This window comes from Strix aluco, chromosome 4, assembly GCF_031877795.1.
Source record: "Strix aluco isolate bStrAlu1 chromosome 4, bStrAlu1.hap1, whole genome shotgun sequence".
Lineage (NCBI taxonomy): Eukaryota > Metazoa > Chordata > Aves > Strigiformes > Strigidae > Strix > Strix aluco.
The window spans coordinates 106260713-106272862 of record NC_133934.1 but is presented as its reverse complement, the minus strand read 5'-3'; the positions used below and the strand labels follow the sequence as shown (position 1 = coordinate 106272862).

Here is a 12150-nt window from a genome sequence, read left to right as displayed (position 1 = left end):
TGCTTGTTTTTTAGTTTTAATATTTAATATGCCTTAACAGATTACTTTTTCACGGATTTGTCTTTTCAAATCACATACACTTTTTTGTACCCACAACATCTTGTGACAAGGAGTTCTCTAGGTCAATTACAGCTCTACAAACATGAGGTTCTAGAAAGAAGAAAAAGAGGTCAAGTCCCAAATTCAAGTAAAGCTCAGAAGCTGCTTTTGGAAGAAACTCATGACAGATCCACAGGAATAATGTGTCCAGAAAGGAAATAGTATGAAGAGAATCAATCAGTCAATTACGTACTGCAACCAAAAAAATCCAGCTATTTAAACACCAGCAAATAACCCATCCAGATTCAAACAGTGAGCCCAGGATTATCATGAGCAGCAAATGTAGGACTGACTGAGGAAAAAAGTCCTTGGCAGTTTGATCAAGTAAACCTTAACAAAAATAAGTCAGGAGCCAGACTACTTTTGTGTCCATCAAATAATCCAAAATGACTGGAACTGTTGTATTAGTACAAGAACGCAAGCTGCGAATCCAGTGTGTTCTGTAAACTCATCAGTAAATCAAGGATCTCCTTCACAGGTAAAGATGAGGAATGGTCTAGCACTGCCAGCCATTCAACTCTGTGCACACAGAGACTGCCCATATTCCAGTATGAGGAAGAGGCACAGCACTGATTCCTACTAGTATCAAAGATCTTGATACCAAAATCTCCTGCCACAGTGTGGAACCAGTATCAGAGAGATATATGTCGACCTTCCTGGCACCATAATGAGGAGTATTTTCAACAAATCATGATTGTCCAAAAGCATATCTAGTCTTGAGAATGGAAATTTCAGTATGTTTCATTACCATCCAAGACTAAGTCTATCTAGTGTCACAACATGATGTCCCACTGATAGCACTCACATGGCTTGTGAGACTGTTTTAAAGGCCAAGATGAACCATGTAAAAGTGAACTTACTACTTCATGTACTGAGTACAAGTCAGCTGCTTCTGGAGAGGAGAGGACCCCTCCCTTAATTTTTATGTTGTGGTATGCTCATCACATAAACACAGGCCTAAACACTTATATGAACTTTGCATTACCTCAGCCTCCAGGACTCTGATGTGCACCTTACTCCTTTCAAGACTTACAAGCCTGATTCTCTGTCATTGGAACAGGCTCCTTAACTTAGAAGTGATGCAAACATCATGGAGCAGGAGAGCAGAAGAGGACCCCTTGGTTCTATTATCGAGTCTCACCACTGAAGTGGATGCTGAATGATTGTTGGGGCTTTCTATTGGTAATTTTACTTTCTCACAGTAAACAAAGGCACTTTTGATGAAACTCATTGATGAATACAGGGAAATAAATGTCAAAAAATCAGAGACAAATTAATTCTCACTTGAGGAGCATGGATATAATTGTACTCCCCTCATATGCAACTACTATAAATCCAAAATGGTTTGCTATTCTCCTTTCCTTCCTTGTACTAGAAAACACTTCCTGTAAAATGCCCTCTCTCTCCATCATGTGTGGGAAACAGTTCTATGCCTTCCACTGAATCGTTTAACTGAGGCACTCCGAGAGGTTTTTGAAAAGGGACAGATATGGAGGTAATAGAGCTGCAAAGAGAGAAAATACATATGTTATCCTTCAGTACACAGTATCCACCATGCACAAAGACAGACATGGACTTCAGGCTGAGGAGTACAGGGAGACAGGAAAAAGTATGAGGCTGGAATCACAGCATTTGTTCCCAACTCTCTATTGCACATACTCCCAAGGTAACAGCATTTGTGCTCAGAGCTGGGATCAGCAGATGCCCAAGGCAAAGGAATACTGTTATTTCCTTTGATGCTCTGGCTGCCCTAACATATCCTGAGGCTGAACAGGAGTTCAAGGTCTAGGTGTTTGGCTTGAGGTAAAGGACCAGTCTTGACATCCCTGGATTTTTTTTTCTTTCATTTGTTAGAAGCAGAGGAAAATTTTCCAGGAACAAAGGATGCAAGACTTCACTGCTCCTGAAGCTCACAAAATTCATCCCTTTGAAATGAGAGTCTTAGACTGCAACATGCATTTCTCTAATATTTCAAAAATTTTAGAGACAAGATGTCTGATATACTGCTGCTAAATCATCACAGTTACAGCTGTGGTGTTGGCTACATCTAACATGCAATGCAAAGAAGTTCAGAAAACATACTGGCTCTAACTGGGTACAAATCATTATCCCAAAATGAGTGAGTAGAAGACTGGCAAAGCTGACAAAACAATTAACCTATGCTCATAATAAGCCAGCACTAATTGGCAATTTGCCAGAGATATAATAATGCTGTTTCTGCCAATGATCCTCTGAAGACAATCACCCTTCCTGGGCTAACTGTGCATTTAAATCTCTATCCTCCAAAGTTTTCTATAGTTTTCAGTGGTGGCTGTGACAGCCTGAACGAAGAAAGTAGAGAACAAAAATGGAGATGAGAGTTCCACAAGGATACATATCTTATAGCTACTCAATCCTGCATGTGAAACCCAGTGGAATAAGGATAACTCAGATCCCCTGAGAGATGAAAGGAATGGAATCTGTTATTTACTGAAGCTAAATCCTATAGGGAAATGGCCCCTCTGACAGCTCTGAAACAGAGCTGGAGGCTATAGCCAACACCACATGTAGCAGAGTAGGCTATGAAAAGAGTAACCCAAGGTCTTGAAGACCACAACTGCTGAGAACGTACAGAAGTTTGAAGTAACAAATTCTGAAACTGAATTTTCACTAATCATGAGCTGACAACTTGATGCACCAGTAGAAACATCTGTCTTGGAGATCCGTGGGTGGAATTCAGTGATTACAGACAGAAGGGACATGATCTGAATGTAACTTCACAAGACTTTACAAATCTCTTGGTCACTGATGATATGTGATGGTGGCACAGGCAGCAGACAAATGCTGGGCAGATACTTGAAGAACACAGCTGAAAAACACAGAGGAAGTGAACAGGATCACGACCGCCTAGGAAATGAAAGATAAACCAAGGAAGCAAGAAAGGGAACAGCTACATCAGAGAACTGTATTTTGGACAAATAAAGTATTCAGTGTCTGTCACATGCGTGAATAGAACAGAAATAGAAAAAAGCATGTTCTGTCCTATGAATTCATGCCTGGAGCAAGCGATAGTGAAACTAATGGGGTATGAACATAATTATTTTATCTTCTCACAATTTATCTGGTCTTGAATGACAGAAAATATGGCACAATCCAAGAGTGAACATGAACACAATCATTTCAAGAGAAAACACTTCCCCCTCTGATACTGTTTCTTCTGTCAGCTCTGTTTGAGCTGATCGTTATCTACTTGCCAACAAATGAGAATGATCTCTTAACACTGACTATACAGGCTAGAAATGACAGGGGAGCTGTGGAATAAGAAAAAAGATCAAACAGGCTGTTAGAATCCAATCTGTGAGGGCTCTGATACAAACAGGAGATTTTGTACTCTTTGAGAATTACAATCATACCATTTGCTGTTTGACAAAGCAGAAGTTGCAAAATACTGAGTTTTCCTTTAACCTGGCACCAACAAAGAGCCAGAGCTGAAGCTGCTTCCTGTTCATTTTAAGGATGGGTGGATCTTCTCTCCAATACATTTTCCAGCTGCTAATGTTGTTTTCTAACACAAGCAAATTAATTTTCATAGCATTAAGCAAATTTTAACTGGAGTGCTTCACCAAGCCACTACTGCAACTGATAGGAGCCACCTGGGCCTTAGGGTTCAAGCTTGGGTCCGAAAACATCAGCCAACTTTAAAAGTTTATAAAGCCTAAACAAGCAGAAAACAAAATACAAAAATAAGCCGTACAGAACATAAGCATCCAATAGTGAAACATAAAGACAGATTTAAAATCCTGTCCAACATGACAGCAAGTATTTTGGGGGTGTGAATTAATAACTGAAATTATAACCAAAACAAACAAATGAAATTACTTTATTCAAACCAATAATTTCTATGGCTCTGTGCCAAAATTAAAGATGGCAACCAACACGGATGTCTCCAGTCATATGTTCTACTTTTCTCTGCTGATGGTTGCCATGTGATGACGGCAGAGAATCTTGGCTGTTACCAGACCGGGACAGACTGAAATGCTGAGCAAATGAGACTTTATGTTCAAACTTGAACCTTAGAAAGAATGATACAGATGGCTGGAGGACCTCTGTCTTATAGAAAGATCTCACAGTTAGTGATCAGGAAGAGGTGGGAGGAAGGGACCCCAAGACTCATCATCAGCAGAAAGTCTCAGAGGCAATCATTCACCTCAGCTTCCAGGTGTATGATCAGCTTCCACAGATGTTCAGGTACTCTCCTCAGTGGGTTGTCCTCTCACCAGGGCCTCCTCTTCACTCTTTCCTGGGTGTTATGGGAGGGTGGTGGTATGAAGTCACTGCTGCTTTTTCCTTTGCCCCACACTTGAAGCAACACCCTGGATTCCTCACCTGGTATTCAGCATTAGTCCTTCTCTGTGAGCAGAGGCTGGAAAAAACACAAAGCAAAGATTCTGAGTAATCACAGGGGACTGTTTTGTGGGAAAAACTGCTGCACTGCTCTGCAAATCTCAGCCATCTCCAGAAGTCTGGATCTCCCCATCACACAACCTCTCTCTACAGTAACAGATGAGATCACAGATCAGTATGACAAAACCTAACTTAATATGCTACAGTGTGAAAAAATACTCTTGGTATTCCTCTCAAGCCCCAGAATACCTTCTTCACTCTTCGCCTCCGACTCATCTCTTCACATGCTCCTCCAGTAGCTCTAAATCTTCCCATATCACTATGCTTTGTCTTTTTCTTTGTGTCTTTTACTCATTCGCTTGCATGGGAGTCTACTTCCCCACTACAAAAGATGCTGAGGTCGCTGGTGCAGGAGAGATAGGGGTGTGAAAAGGTTGATCTTTGAAAGAAACAAAATGGGGATAAGGAAAAAATTTTGTCTTCCCATTATTAGAGAGATAGATTTTAATTCTACATACTGCATTTTCCTACTTAGGCATGTTACAGATGAAAGTCAATGTCATCTTCACTTCTTTTACTTAAAAATCTTTAGACAGTCCTTTAAAAAGAAAAAATCCAAAACACTTAGAAACGTACCAAGTTTATTTTGGACAGTTTGTGTTTTACAGCTAATTTAGTAGGTAAAGCTTGCCCTGTGTATTTAGCACATCAGCTTGCTCCTAAATGTGAGTGACATTTGTTGAGAGCTGTTTATTAAAAATATTGCTATACTTAAAAAAAATATGCTCTCCTTGAAAGCCCAGCACAGAGCCAAACATCACACAGCACAGAGGATCTGGAAAGATGTTTAGAAAGCAGGATTGCCAGCTATGTCACTGCACAGAAAGTTTGGAACCTGAAGTAGGAACCAAACTGTCAACCATGTGTATTAAGATAGGATACCAGTCCAGAAACCTATTCCTTGGCAATATAAATAAATTGAAATAAAGGAAACAAAGGCACATGAGAGGCAGCCAACTTCAACCTCACCTTCCTGTTTTGAAGAGACTTTTGAGCCTTCCTTTTCCTACAGAAATGCATGGTACAGTTTGTCTTTTCTCACAAACTGAATTAAAACCAGTTTGTGTGAGTTCCTCTTGTATGGCTACCTTGAGGACTCAACACAGAGAGGGGCGTTCCTATATCTACAAGTAAATATGTAGGCTCCTACCATGAGTGCAGCTCATGGCCAATTCAATAATTTCATAAATATTAATGTATATAATTCTATGAAGTTTTATCGTTTCAGAGTTACTGGTGAGCATTCCACCTCCTTCTGACTGAGTAGGCTGAGGTTCTGGTTGAGTAGAGGGGACAGAAAAAAACCTCATTCTTGACAGCAGCCAACATTAAGGGTTGATTCTCCCTAGTGATAAGAGTCATTGCAGTGAATCACCACATACAACAGAACGAATCTCCTTTATTCTCTGCCTGACAGGAGGTGTTAAAGTTTCTGCCTGTATGTCTGTCCACATATTTACATACTATTATGTCATCCATGACTGCACCTCAAAAACTTCAAGACTTTTGTACTTAGAACAGTCACGTAAGGGGAAGAAAAGGATTACCTCCATTTTATGGATATGATTCTGAGTCACAAGGAAATCACAGGAGTTGTGTAAAGTCATTTACGGGATACCTGCACACTAAAATGCAGTGCCATATAGACTTTCCCCAGCACAGAAGTACACAGCCTTGGTCAGACACCAGTACCTAATCTACAGCTGCAGGAATAAGACACAGCAGAGCATCAGGCTAGATGACAGTACTGGGTCAGGGACCCATGCTAACATTTTTTATTTGTTTCATCATACCCACAGAAAGTCTATGGCAGAACTGAGAAGCGTGTCAAAGCCTCCTGAATCTAGTGTTGAAAACAGGAACTTCCTTTCTCCCTGAAAAGCTCTGAAAAACCTAGAAATTCAGATTTTTTTATCCCAAAGCAGAGGGAATTTCTAATTCTAGAGCGATGCCCAGCATTCTCTTGATAATATATACTGCAACTAAGAAAGGCAATAAATAGATGGGGTTTATTTATATCCATGGATGACTGACACTAGCAACCCAGGACAGCTGACAACAGAAGGCCAGCCTTCCCTCCCCCATCCTTTGGACACAATTTCAAGTTGGCTTGCTGGACTGGGCAGGCAAGGAAAAGCAGCAGTTCCAAGTCATGAAAATTTATTTGGGGTGAAGGGGGTGTGACACAAACAGTACACACAACTGTATTCGAGTGAAGTCTCCTTGCATGAAAAGAGCAGTGAGCAGCCTCATTAGAGAAATAGCAGTGGAAGCCAGCATGAGCCTTCCTGCTCACCATGTTACAGAGAAGACACTGGGTGGGCTCCTCACCCTGACTGCTGATGCCCTTCTGTACTTCACAGCCTTCATCCTGATTTCTCTTATTCAGCTCCCTACTCCCTGGTTTTGTTGCGGCTCTTTCTTCTCTGGCTCTTCCTCACATTTCATTTCATAACTTCAGACACTCCTTTTACCCTATTCACAACACATTTTGGCTTCTATTTTTAGTCTCAATAAAATAATGCCAGATTAAAACAAAATCCAATTTGGATGGGCAAAGTCATCCTCTCTATAGGTAGCTTAATGCCAGAGGGCCAGATGTGAGACACAAGTAGCCAACATATTATATAACCTCTCCCCAGTCTTTGCACACCTGATCTTGAATGACATTTCCAACACAGCAAGGAAATACAGGCAGTTTGCCATCACCTAACTACTGCGAACAAGCAATGCTCAGCCTCCAGCCAGGCAAAAATGCCAACTGCCTGAAGTCATTACTTATCCTGCTTCAGAGTTTTCTTTGAGTCTGTCAGAAGCGAAGGCTCCTAAAATTCAAGCTGCGTTCTAGTTCTCAAACAGGAAAGCCAATTTCTAGAGACTGTCCTTTCCTTTTCCTCCTGCTTTCCAGTGGTCCTGAGACTTGGAACGTCCTTTCAGTGGCATGAGACCAGTAGCAACAGGAAAAAGCTCCTTCCTTTCATAAAAAGAAAGGGAAAAGGTTGACTAAAGGTGTGAGAGGCAGGCTGCTCTCACAAGTTAAGGAATAAATGTAGTTTCTGATCATTAGAAGTGAACACTGACCCTCACCTCTAGCTAAGAGGCAATGGCTGAGTTGGACACTATCTTAACATCATTTGAGAAGGGCCTGGAATGCTGCTTTTGGCAGAGCCTTACACTCTGCTAGGATTTAATGAAATTTACACACAGTTCTGATAACTGGATGAACTCAAACACAGTCATGTTGATACTTTGTATCTATTTTAAAGGTATTGGTTAGACACATCAATATTTGCTCATTGCTAGTCATAAGGTGATGATGGTTCCCTGCTCCTTCAAAGAGTACCAAGAAATGGTGTAAGGAGAAGGTCTTTCTTTACCCTTTTCCTTTCCCTTCTGGTCCAGCTGGTACTACAGGCTTGTCTGTCATTATCTGACCTGGGACAGATGCAACAACTATAGCAGGGAGAGAAATTATCTTTTCCCCTTCCTGTTTGCCCTCTATGAAACTGTGGAAGTCAGCAAGGGAGAGAAGATCCAGAATGTTTTTGTGATGTGTGAAAGAACAATGGCTTTAGGAAAATAATTCTAAGAACAAAAGTGAAACCAAATATCCTCCATTGTAACTGATTCTTTGCCCTCCCAAAAAGGGAGGGACAATAGTAGGATTCACCTCAAGCTCCACTGCTTTCCAAAATATGAAAAAACAGACTGATTCCATTTCTAACTAACCCTTTCTCCACATGGAGATGGCACTAGAGAGAGATGCTGACAGAAGGTTATTACTGCTGTGACAAAGGCTATATGCAGGGTAGGAGGCTGCACTGGAAAAGTTTGATTCAAGGTGCTGGATATCACACTGCTGTGGCTGTCACAGCCAGACAGGTGGTTCTGGGAGGATTTATGTGGAAGAGCTTATCATTACTCCATTCCTGGACTAGGGTAAGTAATGAGGTAACATCAAAGGTTGCTCTTTTGTGTCATAAGGTATCTGAGGTGCATGAGTAGCCAAAGTAGTCTGAGGTAGAGGTTACTCGAGGTGCCCATTTGAAGGTCACCTTTCAAAGTCAAGACCACTTGTGCAGTCAGTCACAGCAATAAGAGAGAAACAGGAGGGTGGCAAATGAAGACTGGAATTAACAGGATTAGTGGGAGGGAGGAGGCGTACCAGCAATGTGCTGCACAGAAACCTGAGTGATTTCTTTTCCCAGCTGCTCCTGATGAAGGATTTGGACAGTGTGGTGAGACCAGCTGAAATCATAGCCAACGTTCCTCTTGGGAATGTGGTAACAACTTAAATATAAATACATTGGTGTTCAACAATCTACTGCCTTCGGAGGCTGCAGGGGAGCCTGGCAGAAGCTGAGGAAGCTTGGATAAGGCTGGGCAGCTGGGAATTCCACCCTACTGTAGCTAAATGGCTGGGAGTCTGACACAGGCCAGGCACAGTGGCAACAGTACATATCCCATCCCATCCCCACCCTTTACACTCCAAGAGAGTTGAGAGTCACTGGCTGATGAAAGAATCTCCAAATCCCAGGCATTTTCTTTGTTTAGATCTGGCAAACAATACAAAATGATTGTGTGCATCTTGTTTACACGCCTGTTGTGTTTACTTGTTTTTTTCTTTTGCTGATGCAGGACAATTTTGAAGCTTGTTCTTTTGGATGTATGCTAAAAGAATCTCTTCCTTCCTTAAGCTTATACAAAAGAGGCTGCATTTCAGGAATAATGTTAGTGCAAGCAGCGGGTAGACAACAGCCTGTCACAGCTTAGCACCTCCAACGTTAACTCCAATGGTAAGAACGTTAATTTCAGGTCTCCAATACCAAGACATACATAACCTTCTTATGAAGGACCACACAATAATCTTGGATATAAAAAACTTTAGAAATACACAGTCTACTTGTAGATTTCCTGTAAAATGAAAAAAATCTGGGGCATCCTAGATGCAGAGAAGAGTAAGTGCAAAAGTGCTCCTTACTATCACTAGGTTTGCAAGCAAGCTTCATTCATTGCTCTATATCGGACCACACTGCTTGCACATTCATCTTATTTGGATGGCGTTCACACACTGCCCTCCACCTTAACCTAAAGAAGGAAATCACTAGAAAACTAAGAACAGAAGCCTGCCTTCTACATGGATTAGATCCAAACCAGTTTATTAATCCCCATATTCTTCAACTAGTCTCTTGGCAGTTCAGGATCCAGTTTTAAGCCCTTCCAGGTGATACTACACTTTATTTCAAAGAGTTGCATACCTTCAGGACTTGGCATTCATGCAGATATGAGGGGCAGGTAAATGTCCAAAGTAAACAGACAACTGTGCATCATCCTGCAACTAAGCTCAGATACAGAACTGGGAATCACAGGGAATTAAATCAAATGTATACCACCTAGCTCAAGAAGTTTCCTTCCTAGTTTCAGATTGAGTTTTGACATTCACCTTCTGTATGAAGTATTCTCAAGAGAACTAGAATACAAACAAATTAGTTTTGGACTCATGCTTTAAACCAGGCTAGATAGAGATCTGAGACTTTGCATGAATTAGCAGTTTTCACTGCTGTTAAACTCACATAGCACACTACTAACTTTTGTCTCCTCTAATCAGTAACACTAAAGCTTTTTTCTTCTCCCAGCACATGTAGTGGAAAAGCCACATGGACACTAGTAATATAAACATTAGCACAATAAATCTGCATCACTGTAAATCAGTCTGAGTATGAAAAGGTGAAAGTCCTGTCAAGTCTGGAGCCAGGCATCAATCTTGCCCAGTTTTAATCATGATTCATATTTGTTTGCAATTATATAGGTTATTAGCACATTATATTTTTGGCATAGCAAAACAGAACCCCAGAGGCATTCTGTCTTCTGAAGCTTTTGAAATAAAAATTTCACAAACTCTCAAGAAGTTGGCAGCGAACAAAAAGAAAGAAGCACAAAGACAGAAAACAGATTTCACTCATAGTTGCTGTTACCTTTACAAATCAAACCAAACCAAATAAAATCAGCTGGGGTCATCACCTTGTGTATCCACTCCACAACTGCACTGAGGAGTTAACTATACTTTCAGATTGCTCCTGTCTCCAGGCTCTTGCAGACAAGAGTCCAGCTCAGGAACAGAGAAGCTGCTTGGGACTATGCTGTTATATTTTCATAAAGTGCCCTTCATCCTCTATCGTCCCTAAAACCTGTTTTGTGTTAGTGTTTTCAAAAAGGAAGAATAATAAATGTAATAAATTTCTAATTCCTTGATGTTTCTTGCCAGTTGTTCAAAAGCTAAATAACACCTTTTTTACCTAGAACTTCACTTTACTGAGAAAAAAAATTCATACACTATTCACCTAATGCCACTAGAGAGGAACAGAAGATAAAACAGCAAAATACTGCAAAATGTCTCCATATACCTTACATTGTTAATATATACAGTAAAAAAATGACCAGCCAGTAGGTTCCTTCCTTCATCATCTGAACTTGCCGTATCAAACAGTCTCATAAAGACAACCTGGAACTGAACAACCCACCATACTACTTAGCCTAGTGGTTACTCAGCAAGCTATATTCTGAAGAAGACTTGGAAAAGAGAATTGATTTCTTAGTTCACAATCGCCCTATTTCACTAATACTAATTGCATTGCTAAATTCCATGAAGTGGGAAACAGTGTAATACTGAGGACATTCAAGGTGAGACAGAATAAAAAAAGCAATGTGACAATGGCTGTATTTTCAGAATGACTGACAACCCACTAGTGGCTGGGTGTTCAATTTCAGTGAAAAATCAGGTCAGAAGTATTTTGAATGTTCCCTAGAGGTAGTAATTCTTAGTATTTCTTTAATAGAATAAATCCTGTTAAACTTTCAGGAACTTTGATAGGAAACTGTCTGTTCAGATACGACAAGTAACCTCCAAATGATAGCTTGCAGATTTAGCCTCTTGTCTGTAGATACTTGTGAGACTCTCTGCCTTCTCTCTCATTACGCCAGTGGCACACAGCTCGCTCACAACTTCTGCCTCTCCATGAAAAGAGGATGAGGCCACAGGGATGAGAGGCTGCCGTATTTTCATTGCAGTGGTTGCTTGTTCAGAATCCTGAACTGCTTTGCAGAAATGCTGACTTTTATTCTCCCTGTTATTTCATCTCAAGGGATCTGTCCTCAAGAGCTTGAGCCCACTGCACAACAGTTATCCACAACTGATACTCTCCTACAGTTGCAGTACTAATCACCAGTGAACTGTTTTCTGGACAATCTGGTTAAAAGCTTCCATACTGCCTGACTCTCCTCCTTTGAGCATCATCCTTACTTTTGGTTAGATCATCTGTGACAACCTTTATGCTTCCTCTCTGCAGAGCCCCATAGCTACCCTCAGATAGGCTGTTAGAGGAGAAGACCTATTCAAGCTTCTCAGACATTTTTTAACATTTTTGTGTGTGTTTATACAGAGGTTCTGCCTGGTTCCTCTTTTATTTCTGTAACTTTTCACAGCCTTCTATTTTTAAATGCTTGCAGTTTATTCTGTAATCTGCTTTATGACTTGTGTCTCGAACCCCTCTAGTTGGTATCTAGGATACTAAATACATGTGAAACAGTAACCCCAAATAAGCTGCTGAT

At 40.8% G+C, this 12150-nt stretch overlaps 1 protein-coding gene across 4 annotated transcripts in view; it reads right to left on the bottom strand.

Annotated features, from left to right (window-relative positions):
- TTLL5 (tubulin tyrosine ligase like 5) overlaps window positions 1–12150 on the bottom strand; it is a 136599-nt gene continuing 124449 nt past the window's right edge. For all 4 annotated transcript variants that reach the window (XM_074824767.1, XM_074824772.1, XM_074824768.1 and 1 more), the window contains one exon: window positions 1–4501. In XM_074824767.1, the coding sequence (XP_074680868.1) occupies window positions 4461–4501 (41 nt within the window). In that variant the 3' untranslated portion in view covers window positions 1–4460. The remainder of the gene's footprint in view (window positions 4502–12150) is intronic.